Consider the following 22,463-nt stretch of genomic DNA (forward strand, 5'->3'; position numbering starts at 1 on the left):
CCTTCGTTGCTGGAGCCGCTGTGGCAGCAGATGTCTGCTGCAGTCAAAGCGTGACCAGCCTTCTTTCCTTATCCATAAATGTTGCTTGTGGGATGTCTGGCAGCTGAGTCCTCCTTCCGTGGTGACTTCGTTGCTCTGTGGAGGGATCTGGAAATTAAAATCCTTCTTGTGTCTCAGCTTCTTTGAGCGATCCTTGTTGTGTTGTTGGATTCTCTTTTTGACCAACTTGAAGAGCTTCATAATCACTTATCTGCTGATAGCACGCTGCCTGTCACACAGTCCCAGCTTCCAGCCTGGAGAGGTTGTGGATCTTCACCTTTATATTTCTTTGGCTCTCTAAAAAACTCCTTCCTGACCAATCGGGCTCCTTTCGTGTATTTATATTTGTACTGTTCTCTGCAAGGGGTAAAGCTTCACCAACGAAAGCTTGGACGGCAGCCCTCAGTGATGTGCCATCTGGCTCCTTGCGTGGAGATATGAGCTCATGCAGAAATGTGGCCTCTTGTCACAGGAGCAAAGGGGAGGAGAGGTGGCAGAAGGGGAAAACGTGTTGCTGTGCTCCAGACCCCTCGCTCTTGTTGGGCTTCAGCTGAAAATTGCGGAAGCCTTGGTGTGAGTGACTGCTAGGTGTAGGGCTGCTGCTGGGTGTTGTAGTGACTGCCACAACTTGAACTGTGTGCAGAGCAGCTGCAGAGAGGCTTGTGGGTGAAGTTACAGGTGACCTTAGGAGTTTAAAGTTGTGCTTTTTTCATTTCAAAGTGAAATAAGAGCGAGGAAGGCATTTCAGATTTAATGGTTCTGTCCAAAGTCAGCCCTAGCAGCTCCCCAAGGACGTGGATAGGAGCACCAATTCATAAGGAACTACTTCTGCTGAAGACAATAGGGCTGGTTCAAGCTTCCAACAAAAAGTAAAACCTGTGACCTGTGTCAGTGCAGGCAAAATGGCTTTTGGGTTTGGTGGTTTTTACCTCCAGTGATGTCTCTGTAGACAGTGTGGAGGAGAGCACCTGACAGAGAGCAGAGCCCCTGGGCTCTCCTGACATCTTGCTTGCATAAGTACAAAGAGCAGACTGGTTTCTCGTATTGTTTTGTCCCTTCTGGAACTCATCTGGGTCGTGGAATAGCTGTGAGCTCAGGGACTTCTTGCAGAAGCAGAAGGGATGTCAGAATTGCCATTTCTGACAGCACATATGAAATGTCTGCTTTTTCCTACAGTGTTCAAGGAGACTTGTGTTGTCTGAGCACTGAATCAAAGCAGCCTTTCTCTGGGAGGTGCTCATTCAGTAGAGCCTCTATCTGTCATTATCTTGCTTTACAGGGATGTTCTGTACCCGTATCCTGCATGAAGCATTCAGTTTTCCAAGCAAGATGACAAAGTCTTCCAAGGAGAGCGATCCGTTTACTTAAACCAGTGGCTGTTTAAACGTTCACCAGAAGAGTGAAGCTATTAGCTGTACTGATTTTGGCTAGCAGCACTGTTACTCGGTGCTTAAGAAGTGTAGGCATTGCTGTCTGGAGAGGTGGAGTTGTTACCGTTGTGCATTGAGCAGAGTTTGTGAGATGCTGGCGCTGCTGTTAAGAAGAAGCAAAAGCCTCCAAGGGGGAATTTGGAGCAAGCTCTGCTGAATGAGGGGGAACAGGTAGAAATAGGAAGGAAGGGGTGGCTGGGGCCTCAGCCTGAAGGGAGGCATTGAAGGAGAGAGTGCTGTGACATTTGTCACCCCGTGTTAAAGCTGAGCAGTCCTAGCCAATACCTGAGACCTGTTCGCTTCATACTGGTACGACAGCTTTGTGCCACTCAAATACAAGTTGTATTGAGTACTCAGTGTACATTTGTCCAAAAATTCTCCAACGCTTTTTACCCTGCTCTAGGAGCAGCTGCTTCTTTCATTGACGTTGGTCTTCGCTGTTACACTTTTCTCAGGTAAATATCCTGCTTCTACTGAGCCTGCCTGAAAGTTTCCAGGTTCTGAATCAACAGAAAACAGTAGCTACTGTTCTTAATTCACTGCTTAGCAAGCATCAAGTGCAGATGCTAATCTTGCAGATGAGTTTGTGGAGCCTGAGAACAAGCAAGTTCTGATGGCAGTTATGAAAGAAGCTGGCTTTTAGTTGGTACTCTTGCAAATGTATGCAGGCCATTGTGCCTGAACTGCTGCATCTGATGCGTGGATCGGCTCAGCCTGGCTGCTGACTGCACTTCCTGAGCCGGGTTGGCTTTTTGTGTACCAGCTACGTTCTGGGAAGCAGATGGAAGCCACTGAACTATTGAACTGTACTGGTCTGGGGTGATGTGTGTGCTCTTCAGGTCAATAAAGAACTGTGGAGTCAATACAGCCCTCTGAATTTGGTGTAAAGCACAGTTGTGCAGGCTGAAGGCCTTTTGGTGGTGTGTGACCTCCCTCGGGCCTCTTGGCTGAGGCTGAGCTGATTCAACAGGCTGATGTCCTGTTAACGCTTGATCTTACTCTTGCATTTTTGAGATGAGCCAATAAGCAAGGTTAGGTAGTCAAGTTTTAACACGACAGCTTTAATAAAACACACTTTTATAAATATACTTTCAAGAATATGCATTCCGGGCAATGGTAAACCCCAGCCAGCTTTCCCTATGGCGAGACGGCTCGAGTTGCCCAGCCTGCATCTCAGTTTGAAGCACTGAGAGCTGAGAGGTGCGGGGCTGGGTGCCTGCTGCGTCTGTGTGCCTTGGCTCAGTGGGAGGAATTGGTTTTTAAGAGCTTGGTAAGGGCACAAGCAGGGTGATGTACAGCTCATGGCCCTGGTAGCCTGCAGGGCAGAGTGTAACTGGGGATAAGCTGCTGTTCTGTGCTAGTCAGCTGCTAATGTTTTGGCTGGTTAAAGTGAGAAACACTTGCAGTTAATGTGCTGTACCTGCATACTGTTCACCAGCATAAGGAAGAAGAAGTAAACACGTCCACATCTGTTGCTTTTATTTGTTCTATGAGCATTCTGTGCACCCCATGCAGCAGGCCTGCTGCTTGTCTGGCATTGCCTGTTGGCTGGAGGAGAGACTGGGGAATGGTTCTGAACTCCGGCGATGGGTAAAAACACAGGAAGCTTAGACTGTGCTCATTCTGCCTTGGGTTAAGTTGCTGAAGTTCAGGAAGAGAAGGATAAACTCTGTAATGTCTAAGCTAGCTGAAGAGCTGGAAAAGTCTGGAGAGCTTTTCAATCTAAGAGCTCTGTGTACTTGACTTTTGGCAGGGCTACCTGGTGCGGCAGGCATCGAGTTGTTTGAATTGTGCATCTAATGAAGCACTCCATTAATTATATTCCTCTGGAGAAAACCTTGAGCTTAGAAAACATCAGGTAGAAATTTTGGTATATGTCTGAGGTGCTTATTTGGGCTTACTTCTTCCTTGGGGAGAAGTTAGGAAAGTAATTGACTTCCTAAGTAGGAAGAGCATTCGGTGTCTGGCACAGCAAGACAGAGAAATTAGATGTCCTCACTGGAGGCATTGCAACTCTTCTCACCCTGTTAGTGATGGCTGTAAGTAGGCTTCCTGGCCCTGGGACACTTCTGAGGTTTGATGAGATTCAGTCTAATGCAGGGACTGAGCCTTTGCCCCGAGTGTCGTGGATATTGAAGAAGAATCGTGTCGTCCTCCTGACCTGTGCTGGATCTGTACACAACTTCACTTTGAAGGGACGTTAATCTTGATGTTTAATGGCATCTTCTGCCCTGCCTTTGCCCTCTCAAACAGTTCAGTGTGTGCTGCGAGTTCCTCTCCTAAAAGTGGGTGGCACAATCTCTGCAGAGCAGTGCAGCCTCATCTCCTTCTAAGCCTTAGCATCGTTTGCATTGATCCATAGTACCCATCTTGGTTCCCTAATAGGCATCAAGTGGAAAAGATAATATATTTCTGTTGCACTTGAACTCATTTCTCAGTTGGTTCTTTAGGACCAGTTCTGAAATCTGGAAGAGAAGACACTGCTTATCTTAAAGGATGTGGGAAGAACCTGACCTTTCTGCTCCCCTCCACCGTGCCTCGAGTCACAGGGCATGCAGACAAGAGAGAGTGCAGGAAGAGCTGCTCAGTGGATTTGGCTGTTCAGGACGTGCTGAGCTCTGGAGGTTGCTGAAGATAATTGCAGAAAGTGGAGTGGAATTCCTTCTACTTTGATGGTAGTTGGAGTGTAAAGGAGACCTCGATTCTTCCAGCAACTAACAACACTTGTAATGCTCTTCAGTAGTTGAGCCCCAAATCTCCTCTAATGCAATTCTCTCTTCAGTGCTGAAGCCCCAGCTGTTAGGTGCTCGGTGATCTGTCAATTCTTGATATGGTTTGAGGTGCTGTTTTGCCAATTGGTTCTGGTGCATTCTGATTTGCTGGGAACACCTGTTCCTTAATTATCATCATCCTTCCTCTGTCTCCTGTTTCAGCTCCTTCTGATGTGCGAGCTAATAACATGATCTGAAAGGAGGCTTGGAGCAGTGTGTGCATGTTGAGAGGTGGAGTTTGGGACAAATTCATCACAAACTTGAGAGTAATTTCTGGTTTCCATCTGCTTTGGTTTGCTCTTGGTCCTTAAGCTGCATCTCTGTAGGCTGAAGTTTGTCCTTGTGTACTACCCTGAGACCAGCTGTGGCAGTCTGTAGGAGAGGATGGAAGGAATGGCGAGTTTGAGTTCCTGCTTAGGAGAGAAAGGAACAAGAGGAGGAAGCAGCATGGAAGGCTTGTAACTGACTGACGTGCCTTTGAAATGTCACAGTAGTTCAGGCTGTTCTGGCTCCTCTCGTCAGGCGTGCCTATAATGCTGGATTGTGTGTGATTTCAGCACTTGCTCCTTGGAGCCTGAATTATTTCACTAATCAGAATTCTGTATGTGTTTTGTCTCTGTTTTTCTGCTTGCAAAAAAGAAAACAACCAAAACCAAGTGTCAATGATGGCCCCGGGTCAGAATGTCTTGACCGAGCAGTGAGTGAGACCTGCGGGCTCTTTCCTCTGCTCCCCTTCCTGGATTGACTTGAGTCATCTGAGAATACTTGTGATGTGAGGAGTTTCCAATTTGCCTTGCAGATGTTCTCAGACAGTCTCAAGAGAAGTTTCCTGGGGTCATGCTAGCCTTAAAATAGCCCGGTTTCTGTTCTGCTGCTGACGCTGTCGGGGTCGACAGAGACCTGGGGCTCTGCAGCCTGCCCTTTCGAGTCGCAGCTCTTCCCTGCTGGTGACACCTTTTGTTGGGAACTGCTGTAAGAAGTCATGAAAAAGAATCGTGTGTAAATATTAAAGTTGAGCGTTTGTCTTTGGAATCCCTTTCAAATGCTGATCGAAACTGCACAGCTGTGCACTGCGGCCTTCTAGATACTGCTTACCCACTGCTTTGGACCTGCTGTGTATTGCTAGCTCACAGCTGTGGCAGCTGGTAGTCCAATCCACGGCTTGCAGGTAGGCATCTCTGTTGCAGCACCCATCTTGTCTCTTGTCTGCACGTAGCTTCTCTCAGTTCACGTTCAGACCTCAGTCAAGGTCTGTCATTTCCTGCAGTAAAGCGTTTTCTCCCCTTTTCACCTTGGGTGAGGTGGGCTCTGGATGCTGCATGGAGTGTTGCTCCTCCAGGTGTGGGCTGACGGTGTGAACGTGTTGTGTGCTGCAGGACAGTGCTGAGCAAAGCTTGTGCAGGATACCAGTCTCAATGTTTCCAGTTCTGATGGATGGTTTTTACAACCCTGCTGGAAGAGGTGCAGCAGATGGGTGCTGTGCTGCTCCCCAGTTAAGCTTGCTGAGACTCGCTGAACTCTCAGCAGACATCCAAGGGCAGTGAAGAGACTCCTATCAGTATGCTGAATTTCATTGGATGAAGTTCTTATGACTATCTGGTTTTTTCCTCTTTGCTTTGCACAGGCTTTCAGCATCCAAGTCAACAGCTTAACTGTTAAGCTGTAAGCTTCCTGCTGTAAGGCACGCAACAATGTAGGGAAAACCTTTTTATTCCATTGTTGTTCAGCCTCAGACGCATCAAAGCTAGCTGTCTATGTTAATGCAAGCAGTCTGGTCACAGCTGTTGCTATCCAGACCTAAACTGAGCGTGTGCCTGGACAGAGAGGCCACCATTCAATATTTATGTTCCATAAAACTGCATTGAGAACTTATACTGAAATGTGTCAGTAAAGACATGCTGTAGCAATGATAGCAGGCAGCTGAGTGCCAAGAGAATCCCATGCTCTGCTCCTGCCTCAGGCATGTTCTCTGATACCAAGCAGTTTGCTTGACCCCTTGTATTGCAGCCAACCTAGCTGTAAAATTAAGCAACAAAGAAAGCTCCGTGACAGACGGACATGTCTGGAGGTGAACTTTCAAGGCAAGCTTCGCTTTACTGATAAATTCATCTTACTAATACAGTGTTTGTTTTTTAACCAGTGCATGTTTTCTGTTGTCCTTCCAGGCAGCATTCACTCTTCTCTTGGGTCCTTTTACCTTCTTCAATGTGCAGAAGACCAAGTATCTTCAGATCGTGACGTCTCTGATGAGATGGATAGGTGAGTCTTGGCAGGCCCCCACCTCTTCTCTGTAGGTGGAACCTGAGTCATGCTACTGATGCATCTTTTTGGCAGGATGCGCCTGTTTGGAAGCAAGCGCCTGTCAAAACAAGGTCTTTGAGGAAGGCTGCCCAGACTTGATATCCCCAATGAAACAAAGGAATTTTGTTCTAGGATGAAAGCTCTGATTGAAACAAAATATCCTCAATCAGATGCAATCTGGTACATGAAGTTTTAACTTGGCTTAAGTGAGAGGTAGAGGGGATTTGGAAGAGTCTCCTGTGTCTGGGCTAATATGGTACCCACTAGTTACAGTTCCAGCAATGGAGCGTGCAAGAGATTTTAAACAACCATAGTTCTGGTCTGACAATTAAAAGTACTTCTGTAAGAATTTCTGACCTTTCATCATGTTTGCTTGTCTAAAAACTGCTAAACCAACATATGTTGTCCTTGGGAAGCCCCACTCTCACTAGCTCTCCAAAATCTTGCAGCCAAGCACTTCTGAGTAGGCAGAATTCCCTGAAGGGAAATAAGACATCAGTGTTGGCAGTGTTGTTACCATCCGGAGATCCAGCTGCCTTACCTCTGGTTTCTATGTGTGCACGGCTTTGTCTTGGTCTGCATAACATACAGGTAACTGGTATTCAGGGCTGACAGCTTTACAGCACCAGTCGCCTTTTGGGAGGGTGGAAGTCTGCTGATTCATGGGCCCAGACCACCTGAGCACACAATGTGCTGCTTGTACCCATTGCTGGCCTGGCTTAGGAAGAAGAGTCGGTTCCAAGGCTGTTCCCCACCATGCACACATTTGACCTGACTTCAGCCTGGGGATCATATTCCTCTTCCCTGAGTTCAAAGGCCTGTAATCCTGTTTGGAAATGGCTGGCAGTCACTGCAGCGGCACAGAGAGCCTGTTCCAGAGAATATCTGAGGTGGGGTTAAGCAGTCATCACCCAGCAAGATGAGGCTGGGTCTCAGGCCCTCAAGTCTCAGATGCTGAACAGCTTGAGGTGACAAATGCTGACCTCGCGTGGTGTGAAAATCCCGAATGTCCATTTTTTCCCCCATTATTGTCTGAGCACATGGAAGGTTTGAAAGCCCCTATGTCCTTCACAGGGAGGGGTTATCTCATTAAGGGGCTGTTAAAGGAAGTTTTGTAAAAAGTGTCATCTCTTCAGCATGCTGGCCTGCTTCCAGTCACTCCGCTGCCTCTTTCCCGGTACAGCCATCAGTCAGACCTCATCCTGTCCCTGTGACAACCTGATGCCTGTCTGCTCTGCCACTGCCTTCCCTACAGTAGGAGGACTGCTAAACCTTGGCATAAATGCAGAGCTGCCTCTTTTCTATTGCTTGATGGAGAGGGACAAAGGCAATGTTTGGAGAAGTGTAGGAGAAATTCATGCTTTAGCCTGATTGATTCCTGCGTCAGTATGCTGGAGAACAGCTGCCCCAGATAATGATATTTAATGACCCTGACAGCACCTCAGTGGCTACTTAGAGCAACGGATTCCGTATGTGTACAATGAGGGATGGATTTATTAGGAAAGACAATTTATCAAGCAGTCATGTGATGCGGGGAACAGAAAAGCTCTTGTTGCAGACTCTGGGATGAGTCCCATGCTGCTTAGATTTATCAGGCTGGCTTCTCCTGTGTCCTCACATCACCTGCTGCATCACCTCCTCCTCCAGAAGCTGGGCTGAGACTTAAGCATGGATTGGTCTTTAGTTGGCTCTTGGTGAGCTCAGGTCCTAAAGAAAGGCCTGAGCCTTTCCGGTGCTTTGTGGTCTCTTGAGCTCGTCCTGCCTGAATGCTGATGGGCCAGATGGAGATTCCAGTTCAGGCATAACCGTGCCTTCTCTTTGACTTCCTCTGGTGGTGTTCAGCCACGTGATGCTAAAGGCACTTCTTCAGCAAAGCACTGAGCGCTTGTGCTGGACGCTGGAGCTGCAGGCCAGCAGTTTGTTTTGCTGGGTAAAGGCTGCTCTATGGATGGTGCCTGCTGTGCACCCTTTTCCCCAGCCCGGCGAAAAGCCCTTGGATTTCACAGCAGCAGCGGCTGATGTAAGGCTGCACTGCCTCAGGTGTCCGGCGATGAAGATGACAGTGGCTGAGGGGATCGTTCTTGGCAGCAGGGAGGGCTTGCTGTGCGTGAAGGTCATTTCTGCTAGCGTTTGCAACGGTGTCAGCGCTGCCTTTGAAAGTCGCTTTCCTTCTCTCCCCTGATCTCAGTGATAATCAAATGTCACCAGCCTCTTTCCAGAGCCTTGTGCTCATCGCAGGCAGCACATCAGCCAACAGCCTGCAGCGGTCTCTCGCTACACCTCTTGGACAGGAAAAATTTCACTCTGAAAAAATTTGGTCTTAAACACTGGAGCCTGAGCTGGAAAGAAAAATAGGCCAGTTTGAGGAATGTGGACATCTGGCAGTTTCTCATCCCGGGATAAGCACTAGCCAGGACAGGCACCTCTGAAGCCTCTACAAGGAGAAGGTTGAAGGAGGAGCTTGCAAGCCCAAGTGCTCTACCACTAGAGAGCCAAGCAGATGGGCTCCTGTTGTCTGGGCCTGTTGAACGCAGCTCATCTGGAAACAAGGCTGGCACCACAAGGTTTTTCCTGTCAGGACTGATAGGAGCACAGAGGGTGGATCTGCTTCCCCAGCTGGACCGGGGCAGGCAGAGGGCTTCCAGAGGTGTGGAGCTGCTGGCGATCTTCAGAAGAGTAACAGCTCAAACACTGGCTCCAAAACCAGCTACGGCCTCATGTAAGGTGGTTTAGTGTGGTACTTGGAGCTTGAACTGCTGACCTTAGTGGTTCTTAAAGGTCTTGCTTTTCCTTGGACTTGGCTGATTGCTTACGCCAAGCTCTTGTCACATTTCCCACAGTAAAAGCTTTTGCTGGCCCTTTCCTTCTGCCTGAGCTGCCTTCGGAGAGACCTCAGCAATTGGAGCACAGGTGTAGAAGGAACCAGCCTGCTCTGCATGAAGGGCTGGTCAGGAAAATCACTGCTTTAAATTCTGGTAATGATGCTTAAGGTGAGGCTTGGCTCTTAGCTGGGAACAAAACTTTGTTGGCTCACTCAGTTCTTGAGCAACATCACCAAGAGCCCGCAGAGGGCCAGGGCTGTGACCAGGTGAGTGTGTCAGCAGTGTGAATTGTCTCCTTGCAGTGGGGAAGATTCCTTCCCCAAACTGTAACTTCCTCCTTTTCAGGTTCCTTCCGCCTTTCAACCTTGGGAAAGGGTGGAGTTGTTAGCCCCAGCCCTCTGTTGGCTGTGGAGCCTGTTCCCAGGTCTCTTGGTACAGCGGTCAAGGCTGACCCAACCAAGCTGCCAGGAAATTACAGCCGTTGTTATTTTCAACTTTACTGGTTAGAATTCAGGCTTTTTTCCTTCCTGAGGGTTTAAATCTGTGGTGGTGATGAACTACTCCCTCCAGAGACTTGATATCCTGCTATTTTTTTCTCTGTCTTCCCATCAATCCTGGTCTAGTAGGCAGTGTTTGCTGTTTGCTTCAGGAGTTCACCCCTCAGTGAATGGAGCTGGATGTAGTGAGCTCTGGGGGTCCCAAAGCAGCGGGGCACAGCCCTACGTCTTTGTTACTGGGCATTGACTGCCTAGCAGCATCAAAGGAAGGCACATGGATTAAGAAAGATACCACAAGGGGACATGGCTTGGTGGAGCTCAGCAGCAAACACTGGGCTATCGTGCATGAAGCAGCTAACCTGATTAATTGCAGCCTGTTAGAGTGAGATGCCCAGCTCTCTAGGTGGGCACTGTTGGCTGTAAAGACATTGGTGGTGTGATTATTGCTGCTGTTGTTGAATGGTCTGTGGCAAATGTTCCCAGACTGTTCCCATGTAGGACATTTGCTCCATGTACTGCTCTTGGTGCTGTACTGTAGATATTAAAAAGTATTGTATTTTAATAAAGAGACATTTTATAGGGGATTAAACTGGGTTTGGTTGCTGCGGGCTCAGTGCTCTCTCCCTGCAGTACAGTTGGACCTGGTCACATTTGTTCTAGGACCTGCAGCCCTCGAGACAGATCACTCTCATCGCTGTCCAAGCAAAGATCTCAGCTTTGTCCAGGAATTAAATTTCCTCCCCAGGCTCTTTTTTCTGGCTGGTGAGGTGGAGGAAAAAAGTACAAGAGTAGCCATGAGGCACGCAGTAAGTGTTTTCTTCCCTCCCCTCCAGGGTATTTGATAGAAGTCTCTCGGGGAGGAAATTAGGAAAGAGCTCTCCAAGGCATTCTGGTGAGGCTGCCTTCCCTGTCTGATCACTTCTTTGATGCTTCTACTTTCTCCACCAGAATCCTGTGCTTTAGAGGACTCCTCAGCACTTCTCTGCACAGCACTGGTCTCAGACCATTACTCTGTGAGCAGCTCTCAGCTGTACTGTCACTGCCATCCTTGGCAGACTTAACCAGCCGTGCACAGGTTGATTCAGTACAGAAACCTGGAGTCCCTCTGCTACGTGCCTTCAGCTGCAGCACTGGGGACTGGGGATTATTGCAGTGGCTGGTGCAGGACGGGGGTGGCAGTTACCTGAAGTCTTGCTTGCAGCCTCCTGCAGGGAGATTATCCTGCCAGTGTCCGCAGCCTTCAGGGTGGCCTCTGCATCCAAAATGGAGCTTTCTGTGCAGATGAGTGGGGGGCCCGTTATATCTCTGCCCCTTTTGCAGAATGAAGCATACAGGAGTGTCAAGGAAGAGGGAATTGAGCTGTAAATCAGGACACTGTTGCACGTTCAGCTGGCTTAGGGGTTGTGATATGAAGTAACTTTGAAGAAACTTGTTCTCATATCCTTTTTGGAACAGAGAACGCTGCTGCCAGAGCCCAAGGTAAATAATTTACCAAGAAGTGAATATATTTATGAAGAGTTAGTTAAAAGGCAGTGCTCCTGTCATGCTTGCTCTTGGTCTTGTCAGTTGAGGAGCTCATTTCAGTGGTGTTTATGGGGGGCAGTGGGGTGAAGCAGTGCTGGTGTAAGTGAAAGAGCCTTGCTAGCTTCAGATGGAGATGGAGAGTGACATGCGGTGCTGGATGGGACCACTGCCATCCCACATGGGGAGCTGATCGTGTTCCTGAAAAGAGCACTTTATCCAGGCAGCAGGAGATGAACTGATGGGTCTGAGCTGAAGAAGAGGAGCTGGAAACGTAAGGACTCATCCATCCCCAGTGCTGCAGAAGCATCTGGGTGATGGTGCCCATGCACATTCTTTGTGCATGTGAATGGCACACGAGGCCCCCAGCCTCAACAGCTCCGAGGTGGTGCAGCAGGTCCAGAGAAGGGCAAGAAGGCTGGGGAAGGGCTTGGAGAATATGGCCTGTGAGGAGAGACTGAAGGAACTGGGGCTGTTTAGTCTGGGGAGAAGGAGGCTGAGGGGAGACCTTGTTGCTCTCTTCCAGTACCTGAAAGGTGCTCACAGCAGAGCAGGTTGGTCTCTTCTCACTGGTGATGGCGCGAGGGGAAGCGGTGTGGGCTGTCTGCATTTCATGGGACGTGAACTTTTTGCTCCCTGTGCCTTTCAAAGAAAACGTGCGAATCCTCAAGTGAGATCTGTGGTGACACTGAGGTGCGTGCTGCTCTTTTCTCTTAGAAAAGTGAATTCTCACATGGAGAGAGAGAAGTGACTGTCAAAGCTGATAGTAAGGCCAAGTCAACAGCAGAACTCAGAACACATCCTTGATACAGGCTTTATGGTGCTTCTGCTCAGGGTGACCAGAGGAGAGAGGACAATAAACTATGGGGTATTTTTCCATCAGAAGCAAGCAAAACTCCTTGGCTGCTTTTCCCTTCCCATATGTTGAGATAAAACATCCGTGATAAACACCAGAGTACAGAGCAGTTTTTCTCCCTGTGAGCTGCTGGTGTCTGGAGTTGGCTGCTGGGCGCTGGGAGCGCAGGGCTCTGCTCACAGTGCTGTTGTCATGGCAGGGGAGGCTGCTCGTAAATCTTGCTTAGAGCATTGCAAATACTGCCCCAGGCAGCAACGAGAAGGGAGAGGTGATGTCTTTACGGCGAGGAGGCCTTGCTTGAACACTTTTGACAGCCCAAAAGTCCTGGCGGTGCTTTTTTTCTTCATTTGTTAAATAGATTGAGTTCTGCCCAGCCCAAAGCTGGGGCAGCAGAAAGCTCCTGAGATGATTGCAGCAGGAGTTACCACAGCTTGGTGGTGTGGGTGAGATGGCAGGGCGACAGAGTGCCTGAGACTCGTGCTTCAATTTCTGAGCACCTTCTTCGTACCTTCTGGTAAGCTGCATCACATTTCTGTGACCTTAGTGTGCTCACATATGGCTGTGGCTCCCCTGCCATAGGAGCAGCATTCCCTGCCATGTGGGCTGTGCCTTAGGCTTTGCAGCAGGGAGGTGAGGTTGTCCCTGCTGTCCATTAGAGGAACGAACTGCACTGTCCCACAACTTCAGCTCGTACCTTTCTTGTGGGAAGTAATTTCCCCCTTCTTTCTGACATTTCTCTCTAGAGAATCGCTGTCTTCAGTGAACAGATCCATCTTGTTTCCCCACAGTCTCTGCACTCATAAATCCTTCATCTTCTTGGAGGCTGTTTGAGTCTCAGTCATTGCCAAGTCTGATCCTCTACTCCAGCTCCCACAAGTGAGTGAGCAGATCTGGTTCTCGTATTCCCTCTTTACCATTGTTTCACACAGATATCTCCTCTGAAGGTTGGAGAACTTCATCAGTTGGACAGAGATGTACATACTGTACCAATGTGTGCAGAGAGCTGGAGGTCATAAACAAGTGAATGGATACAGCTTCCACAGGAGAAATCAGATAACTGACTTCTGAACTTAAGAATCAGTATCTTAATTTCAAGATGCTTAGTTTTGCTTGCATGATGAACTTCATCCATGCTTTAACACTACAACTGCAGGGCATCTGTGAAGGTGGGAGACCAAAAGACAATATCCTGGGAAGGCATCGTGCCAAGTGGCCAGCACGAGCATTCCCTAGGGATGCAGGAGGCACAGCTGTCCTGGCGTGATGCTGTGCTGCTCGGTGTGCAGGGGGCAGATGCTCTTGCTGGTGTGCCTCCTCTCCTGAATTCTAAAGTTAAATTAGACGAGGTCTCACTGGTTTCTTCCTTCAGCTTGGTGAAAGTTCAAGACCCAGGCTAAGACGGAGAGCAAAGTTCTTACTTCCCTTTGGGCTCTTGGTGAGAGAATGAGCCTCGCAAGCTCAGGAAAATGTTCTCTTGGAATCCACTGTGCCACCAAACGCTTGAAAAGGGAAGCGAGTGGCGTGCATTGTGAAAGGCGATTCGTTCTCATTATCTCCTGGCATATCGATTCTCCGCTTCGACAGGAGAGCTCTGTCACCCCGTCAGGCGGCGGAGACGGATGGCTGTGCCTGCTCAAACCAACGGCCCTGCGGGGAGGGGAGCAGCGAGGCACAGGCAGCACACACGGCATCTCCAGCCCTGCAGGGTGGCAGGTGATGGTGTTGCTGGGCTGCCATGTGGAAAGAGAGTAGGAAGGGTGCTGGAGAGGGTGAGACGTGCTGTGGTGAATGGGTGTGCAGGATTCTCTTAGCACGGCTAGCTGTCACGTAACCTTTGTTCTGCTAGGCTTTTTTCTTCCATGTCTCTTCTGGTCATGCATGGTTTACGGCTGTTTGCCCCCATGCTTCCTAGATGCACTGAGCACATCCCTGTACCTGGCGCCTTGAAGGTTGAAGGTCGCCGTTGAGCCTGGGAAGTGACATCTGCCTTGGGTCTGTCTTCCTGGGATCACAGAGGTGTCCAGTGTCGTGTATGGCTCAGTCTGGATCTTCTCCTTTAGTTTTTGCTTGCTGATAGACAGAGGTAGGTCCCCAGGTGAAGCATCTCAAAAGCATGGTGTTTTGGCAGGGATGGAGGAGAGTTAAGCTAGAGGCCCATTCTGAGCAGTGTTTCTTCCAGGAACCTGCCACAGCGGATGAGAGAGAATGTTTCATCCTTGGACTTTTTACTACAACAGCCTTTCTGCAGAGAGATGAAGCTCGTGTACGAGACACCATTCACCATTTGCAAAGGTGTTTGCTCTGACTCTGCAAAACAATCCTTAAACTCAGAATGGCTCGATTATCATCACTGCTTTTCTGTGCAGCTTTTTCTGTCAAAGCTCACAAAAACTCTGTATTTCTAATATCCCCAGGCTCCCATATTTCCCCTAAGTGCTGCTATCTGGATGTGTTCTCATCCATATTCATCCTCCTTCCACCTGCACAAACCACAGCATAGCTGTCCTATCTCTGAATCAGCTCCTGAGGAAAGCAGGGGCTGTCTGCCAGGTCTGCTCTGCGAGGAGGAGGTGGTGTTTCCTCCTTGGAGAGCAGGGCGAGGGGTCTGTAGGTGAGGCAGTGGGGCAGTGGTGATGGCACGCGGCACCATTTTGCCTCTTTGCAGACCCTTCTTTTTTCCCCCACGTTCCCATTTACATCCTTTGGTTAAAAAGGTGCTCAAACCTCAGGGGGTGGTCAGAGAGACGAGAAGTGTCCTCTGTGCCTTGTGGGCTGCTGAGCCTGTCTGCGCTGTGTGCTGGGAGTGTCTCACAGCTTGAAAACCAGGGCAGACAAAACCCTCAGTTGCTTGTTAAGGACTTGTAAAAAAATAGCTACAATAATAATGGTATAAAACAAGGCTTTTGTGCCACCTGCTAACAATCCATCGTCACCTTCTTGGCTTTGCTGTGCTCGTGATGTCTGAAGGGCTTCTGTCCCTGGAGCGTGTTGCCTGAGAGGTTTGTCCTACATGCACAGGGTAGATTGATGCTTCAATGGCTCCATGTCTCACTTAGCAAGGGCTCTTTCTGGTGAAGCACCGCTGTTGGACAGTGCATGTGGCACCTGCAAGTGACCCAGAACAGCGTGGTGTGAGCGCCTTCAGCCCTCTGTCCCAGGTAGAGGAGGATGTGAGCAGGAGCTGTGTGTGCCTGCGGTTGCTGCCTCTTGTCTGCTCAAAGCTGTCTGTCAATCAGAGCCTGTCATCTTCTTTTCATCTTGATTTATCACCCAGCATAACTAGGTTTCAGAGTTTCATTTTGGGCTTGCCTCCTTCCAGGGACAGGCAGATAAATCTGGCATGCAAATGGTTTGACTCTCTGGTTCCAGCAGTAAGGAGAGAGACTCACCTGCTGCAGGGAATGAGGAAATGCTGCTGTCAGGGCTGGAATTGGGCAGCAGCAGCAGCTTCCAGGTACCCAGCACCACCTCTCTCGGGGGGAACACACCAGCAGAGCACAGCCTGCCTTGGAAACAGTGCTGGTGAAGATCATAGTAATGGACTGTCACTCTTCATAACTTCAATTTCTGACAGGTTTAATTTCTGAAAAGTATTTAGGGGAAAAAAAGGAAGACAACAAAGGCGGTATTAATTCTGGCTTCTTAAGCCACGTACTCATACCGTCATTTCAGGAATCCACTGGAAACCTGGTCTGTCACAGCTCCCTACCACAAAGACACACACTGGGGCAGAGGAGGAAGTGGAGGTCTCTGAAAAGAGGCTCTGAGAGCGGGGTGTGAGCCTGCAGCTTCCTGAACTGGAGCTGTTAGCACTGGTGTGGAAAGGGAGGTTTGGGCCAATGGTGAGAGTGAGCTGGGAGATGGAAGTGGCCGGCCGTCACTGCAGTGCAGGCAGGTGGTCGTGGCGTGGGGAGGAGGCGCAGGGCTTCGGCAGCACGGCTGTGTGAGATGCAGGAGCAGCATGGGGTGCCTTCGGAGCCGGAGCCCCCCTGCTGGAGGGAAAGGAACACTCTCAGTATGTTCCAGTTCTGCCCTGCCTGCTTTGCCTTGATCTCCACGGCACCTTCTCTCTCCTGTAGCCCGTGTGAGCCAGGGGAGCACAGCTGGATCTCCATGGGGCCGCCTGGCTCTGTGGAGGGCACAGTAACCGTGGCTGTTCTCACAGGGTGCTGCTCTTGCTGGTTTGAGTGGAGGCAGTGGGAGTTGCACGCATGCAGATCAGTGAATTGCTCTTTTCCATAGCCCTCTGTAGCTGGACTTGGGAAAGTGAAGAGTGCCCAGCACTCCCAAGAAGGTCTGCCTGTCAGTGCCACGAAGGAATAGATTTGCTGTCATTTCCCCACGCAGCGTTTTCAGAGATGTGTTAGACTCGTCCTCTCTCTGGGAAGCAGTTGGAAGTGAGAGTTTCCTGAGGCAGAGGCAGTAAAAGATGAAATACAGAGTGAGGCTGGGTGAGTGCTGAGCGTGAAGCTGCTGTTTGGAGGATGAGGAAGGAATGCCGTGAGAGGAGAAACTGAGTTTTGGAGAGCACTGAGTGTGCAGGGAGAGCAGTGTGCAGTCGTGGTTATGCTGGTGTTGTTCTGGAACTGCTGCTTCTGCTCCATCCGTGCCCAGCCTTCCTGCCCCCAGCTGCCCACGTCAGGCACAGAGCAGGTGGGTGTCCTCACCTCCCTGTGTACCCTGCCTGCCCCTCCTGCTGCTCCTAGGGCTTGGCCATGGAGCTGTCTGCTCTTCTGTTTAATTTCTCTGTATCTTTATTTATGACATTCAAAGTCATGCATAATACGAGTGTCAGCGTTTCTGGGGTTTTTTTCATTACCTGATAATTCATGGCTGTGCTTTGATGCCTCAGACCAGTGCAGGAGACAGCTCTGTGTGCCACAACAACCCATCCATTGCCAGCATCAGGCTGTAAATTTTACTGTTTTGTACTCTGCCAGGCAGGAATTTTTTCCCCTGCTCCTTGTTAACTCCAGCTGATGATCATCCTTCCCAGGTCGACATGATTTTTGTGATGCCAGAATTGGTTTTCTGCTGTTTTTATGTGCCATGCTAGGAATAATGGTCTAGCAATAACCACTTCTGGCTCAAATTTCCAGCAGAGTAAATAAGGGTATTAGCCCAATCTCCTCCATTCATTTTGTCCGTGGCACGTCACTGTGATAAGCTTTGTGAGATGTTGTTAGGCTATTCCCTGACATAAGCGGAGGGTAGACAAGCAGACTTTGGGCCTAGAAGTGATGAATTTTAATAGCAGTCTTTCGGTGCTGTCTTAGTCCCTTCCAGACTGGCTCCTCCACCCTGGGATTAACTACAGACAGCCTGGAAGTGGCTGGCAGTTCTCGCTCTGTCGTGCTTGGCAGATCGCAGGGACAGGAAGGCTCTGCAGTAGCTGCTGCTCCCTTCTACCTGCTTGGAAATACTAGTTGTGAATGCGTAGGAACGGCACTGGGACTGGCTCTGCAGCTGGGCTTCAGCTTTTCTTCTTCTAGAGGTCAAAGCTCAGACATCTCTAACTCACTTCTGAAAGGTGACGTTTAGCCGAGGTGTGTGGCAGAAGCCTCCACGGGCTGAGACCCGTGGGGAAGATGGGATGGTCTCAGCCCTGGCTCCTTCACGAGCATTATACAAACATTACACAAACACAGTGACAGCGTTTGTGAGTTCGTAACCTCGCTGCAAACAGAGGTGGGGGGTGAGCACCTGGGGAGGGGGGCGCCTGCTGAAGGCAGCCCAGCGCTTCATGTCCTGAGCAGCGCTGGCAGCAAGTCCTGGTTAGCTGCTGTGCGACTTGCCTTTGGTGCAGCATAAGGAGGTGCTCCTGTGGAGCAGGAGAGCTGACGCCGGGACTGCCTGCCTACGGGAGGGGGGCTGTGGGGAGCGCGGGCCTGGGCTTGACCTGAAGTGTTCTCTCTCTGCAGCTTTCATCCTCATGATAATTCTGGCCCTCATCCGCATCGGCAGAGGCCAAGCAGAAGGTCACCCGTCCGTGGCCCAGCTGTCGGGCATCCGCAACCTCTTTGGGGTGTGCGTCTACTCCTTCATGTGCCAGCACTCCCTGCCGTCCCTCATCACGCCCATCTCGAAGAAGAGGCACGTCAACAAGCTTGTGCTGCTCGATTACATCCTGATCCTGGCTTTCTACAGCCTCCTGTCCTTCACTGCCATTTACTGCTTTCGCAACGACACCCTCATGGACATGTACACGCTCAACTTCACCAACTGTGAGATCATCAACGTCGCCTTCATTCGCTACTTCTTGGGCCTCTTCCCGGTCTTCACCATCAGCACCAACTTCCCCATCATCGCGGTGACCCTGCGCAACAACTGGAAGACCCTCTTCCACAGAGAAGGGGGGACCTACCCCTGGCTGGTGGACAGGATCGTCTTCCCCGCCATCACGCTGGTCCCCCCGGTGCTGGTGGCTTTCTGCACCCACGATCTGGAGTCCTTGGTGGGGATCACAGGAGCCTACGCTGGGAACGGGATCCAGTACCTCATCCCAGCCTTCCTGGTGTACTGCAGTCGGAAGGACACCCAGCTGGTCTTCGGCAGCGGGGCGCTGAACAAACACCTCTCCCCTTTCCGGCACACCTTCTGGATAGTGTTCGTACTCATATGGGGCTTTTCTTGCTTTGTGTTTGTGACTGCAAACATCGTCCTGAGCGAGTCTAAATTCTGAGGTGGGGGTAAGGGCCGTGCTCCCTCTGGGGCTCCGCGGACTTCCACCTCACCGGGACTTTGAGGGGAAAGAGGCGGTGTGAAGGGGAGCCTCCGGGCCGTCGGTGGTGCAGGTTGGACCTGGACACAGACTTTCTTCGCTCCACACCGAGTGCGGACGGATCGGGCTCAGCCTCGTCATCCCGGTGCTCAGACCCAGTGTCCAAGCAGCCTGCACAACAAACCAGTGTCCAGCCATTTCTGCCTTCAGCTCTGTTTGAGCACCACTCTGTTCTTACGCTGACTCTCTCCTGATGCTGCAGGTTTCAGTGCGAGGAGAGCAGGCGGCCTTGGCTGCTCACTACAGTAATCAGCTCCATGTTCTTCCTCCCCTGGGCAGGGGCTCGCCACGTGCAGTCCTGCGGGAGTTTGGGGGCAAGGAGTCTCTTCTGTCTGCTGAGACCCCTGCCAGCCAACCTCCTGTGCCAATTTAGGGAGGAAGGGAGAGTTCGGTGTGGGAATAGTCCTGGCTCTGAAGGCCTTGTGCTCTGTTACACTCGTGTTTTTATTTTTTTCCAGAGATATTAACCTGTTTGTGCTCTGGGGAAGGATTGCTCACTTATCAGAGCTGGATTTCTCCAGGCCAAGAGTTCATTGTCACACTTCTCACCCTGTTCTCCTTTGCTCTGGCAGCTCCAACCCCACGGAGGAGTGCAGGGGTTTTGCTCTTCCTTCTGGGAAGGAAAGTGCAGCCTTGCTTCCCTTGCCTCCCGCATGCTGCTCAGTGAATCCAGCTGGCAGAGCCCTTTTCCATTTCGTACAGTGCAGGCCAGACCCCAGCTGCAGTGCTCAGTGTTTGTGTGGGCCAGGAAGGTGCTCATTACCCAGTCCTGACACGTGTTAGGCCTGCAAGAGCTCGGGCTGTGCAGGCTGATGCGTTTCCAGCCTCCTGTGCCAGGTAATTAGCCTTGAAACACGGTGGGTGTTAACTCAAGGGACGGGGCTGGTGCCAACAGGGAGAGGCCGTGCCACGGCTCAGCTGTGCTGAGCTGAGCTCCCAGCCTTACGGACAGAGCAGCGGAACCCGTCCTGTGTCTCCCTGCTCTTTGCTGGGAGGTGGCATTCTGCTGGTCCTGCTCAGCTTATCTGAGCTGCCGACCTCCTGGGCGTTTTGTGTGGGCCTTTTAACAAGAGCAAGAACTTCAGAAGTTCTCACCAGAAATATTTAAAACCCTTTCTCCCCCTGCCCTCATTAGACAGGTTCAAAGCCAGGTGTGTCACTTCTCATACATCCTCTTGCCCTCTGCACTTGCTGCAGTATTAAGTGTTACTGATAGTTAAAGCGAGCTTTGAACTGCAGCACTTTTTAATCAAGCTCCGTTTTCAAGTAGGACTTTCTGGTTTCCATATGACCTGAAGTGCTCCTCCTGAGGGACTGTGCAAGTACCTGGAGCTGAATGAAAACACTCGATGGCTTCTAAAGCAAAGCCCCCCACCTCTCCAGGCTGAGCACTGCGCCTGTGTCCTTGCCAGGCTGCAGGGGGAGGATGTGAGGGGCCTGTTTCCTGCAGCTTATCCTGAGCAGGCACTGGCAGCCCTTGCTAGTGAATTTAAACATCCCCTAGCGTTCCAGGGAAGCTGATGTGGCATCTTTGGTGCCAGATGAGCAAGATGCTCTGCAGGTGGCTGGTGTCTCATTTAGGAAGAGTGGCAGTAGCTGTGCAGCTCGGAGAGTAAATTCGGTGGGCAGTTGAGCTGGGGGGGTGTGTGAGGCGTGGGGCAGACAGCTGCTCCCTCCCCTGTCTGCATGGCAGGGGGATGGCAGGTGCTGTGCTGGGGCATGCTGGGCCGTCCTGTCCTCTTGCAGCAGCTGTGAGCCAGGCAGAGCCAAAGGAGGAATTTGATGCTAATGAAAGCAGCCTTCAGAAGGCTGGAAGAGCTGCAGGGGCTGCTCTTCTATCGAGTGCACAGGTGTGGCTTCATGAGGAGGCCGCTGTATTTCCTACTGCACTGCCTGCCCTTGTGCAAGGCACTCAGCTCAGCCTCGTCCCTCCAACGGCCGATTTGAATTTCTTGTCTCCACACTGCGTTGCCCACCAGAGAACCTTACTGACCCACGTTACTCTGCCCCACACATCCTCCCTTCCCCGCTCAGGGCCGCCCTCCAACTGGCCTGGGCTGAGGCTGCCCAGCCCCTCCACACGCTGCATCCTCGCTGTGCTCCCCTCCTGCCCCCTGGGGCCACCACTGCCTGTGCCAAAGCACAGCTGCTCCTGGGCCCCGCTGTGAGCCCCACCTCTTCCAAGGACCGGCCGCCTCCTTTGCTGGTCTAGCTCTGAAGCTGTGCCTTCTCTTGCTGGCCGTGGTGAGCAGCCCTCCCTGGGCACGCTGTGGCTGCTGGGCCTGGCGGTGGGCCGTGCCGTGGCACCCAGACAATCAGAAGAGCTGTGGTCCCCGAGGAGCGTGGGAGCTTTTAGAAATAAATCAGCCCGAACACCTGCTGACTGGAGCAGCAGAACAAACCTGTCCTGAGAACTGGAGTGATTGAGGGAAGGGAACTCAGATGGTGAGAGCGTTTTTCACACAGAACGTGACAGCAATGCCTTAAAAGTGATGGGAGGGAATGGGAAGGGGTGCTGAGCAGAGCGGGGTGCTGCGGGCTGTCGGCCCCCCCCTCAGCCAGCAGATCCGTCGTCGTTGGGCTGCCATGCAGACATTTCACAGGTTCTCTGTGGTGCTCGGCCCGAAAGCAGTCCATTTTCAATAAAAAGGGATTCAAACAACCTGTACGCCTCTGTTCTGCCTGCCCTGCGCTCCCCGTCGCACAGCGCATCCTGCAGGGAGCTCAGGGGACGGGGCAGAGGCCCTCAGTGCTGCTGCTCCATCACTGCTGCTGCCAGCTCCATTAACACAGCTGCACTTTCCCCTTCTCAATTATACCTCCTCACACTTAAAACCAAACAAATTGAATTGCTCCGCTGCCTCGGGCTGCAAAAGCCGTTTCTGCCAACAAATTTATTGTCGCCATAAAGCGCAGCTTGATTTATGTTAAAATATTAAAACAGATCTTTATGATGGAAATAAACACTTTGCTGCGATTCTCTCCGAGGACCTCACAGGCAGTGTGGGATGTGGGGCTTTGGGCAGTAAATCTGGAGGCCAAAGTGGCAGCGAGGACGGGTTCAGTCTTTGGTGATGCTTTGCAAAGGGGCGACTGGAGGAGGGGAGAGGAAAACCTGCATCCCGCGAGGCAGGGCGAGCTCTGCCGCCCCACAGCCGCTGTTCCCACCAGAACCCACCTGGGATGAAAGGTGCGATGGGGGCAGCGATGGGGACGGCTGTGGGGCAGCAGCGCATCCCCCGGGGGGCACACAGAGCACAGCCCAGGCAGCAGAGCCGGCTGAGTTACAGAATGACTGATTGCAGCACTGCCAAGAAATCAGTGCTCAGAAGCCGCCGAGCGCTGAACCACCCAACACGGGCACAGCCCTGAGCCCCAGCACCACGGCTGCTTCTCCTGCCAGCGCCCCACATCAGCGCTGCAGCCACAGGGAGTGGAGTTAAAA

The 22,463-nt window shown here is 51.1% G+C and overlaps 1 protein-coding gene across 3 annotated transcripts in view; it reads left to right on the top strand.

Moving 5' to 3' along the window:
• The window catches only part of TMEM104 (transmembrane protein 104), a 40,718-nt gene extending 18,817 nt beyond the window's left edge, over window positions 1-21,901 (top strand). Inside the window, exons 9-10 of one of the 3 annotated variants that reach the window (XM_048965003.1) lie at window positions 6,406-6,499; window positions 18,159-21,888. In XM_048965003.1, the coding sequence (XP_048820960.1) occupies window positions 6,406-6,499; window positions 18,159-18,919 (855 nt within the window). In that variant the 3' untranslated portion in view covers window positions 18,920-21,888. Of the gene's footprint in view, window positions 1-6,405; window positions 6,500-18,158 lie in introns of all 3 variants that reach the window. The other 2 variants (XM_048965004.1, XM_048965002.1) reach the window with 2 other exon arrangements.
• The last annotated feature ends 562 nt before the right edge of the window (window positions 21,902-22,463 follow it).

This window comes from Lagopus muta, chromosome 18 (assembly GCF_023343835.1).
Source record: "Lagopus muta isolate bLagMut1 chromosome 18, bLagMut1 primary, whole genome shotgun sequence".
In the NCBI taxonomy this organism is placed as follows: domain Eukaryota; kingdom Metazoa; phylum Chordata; class Aves; order Galliformes; family Phasianidae; genus Lagopus; species Lagopus muta.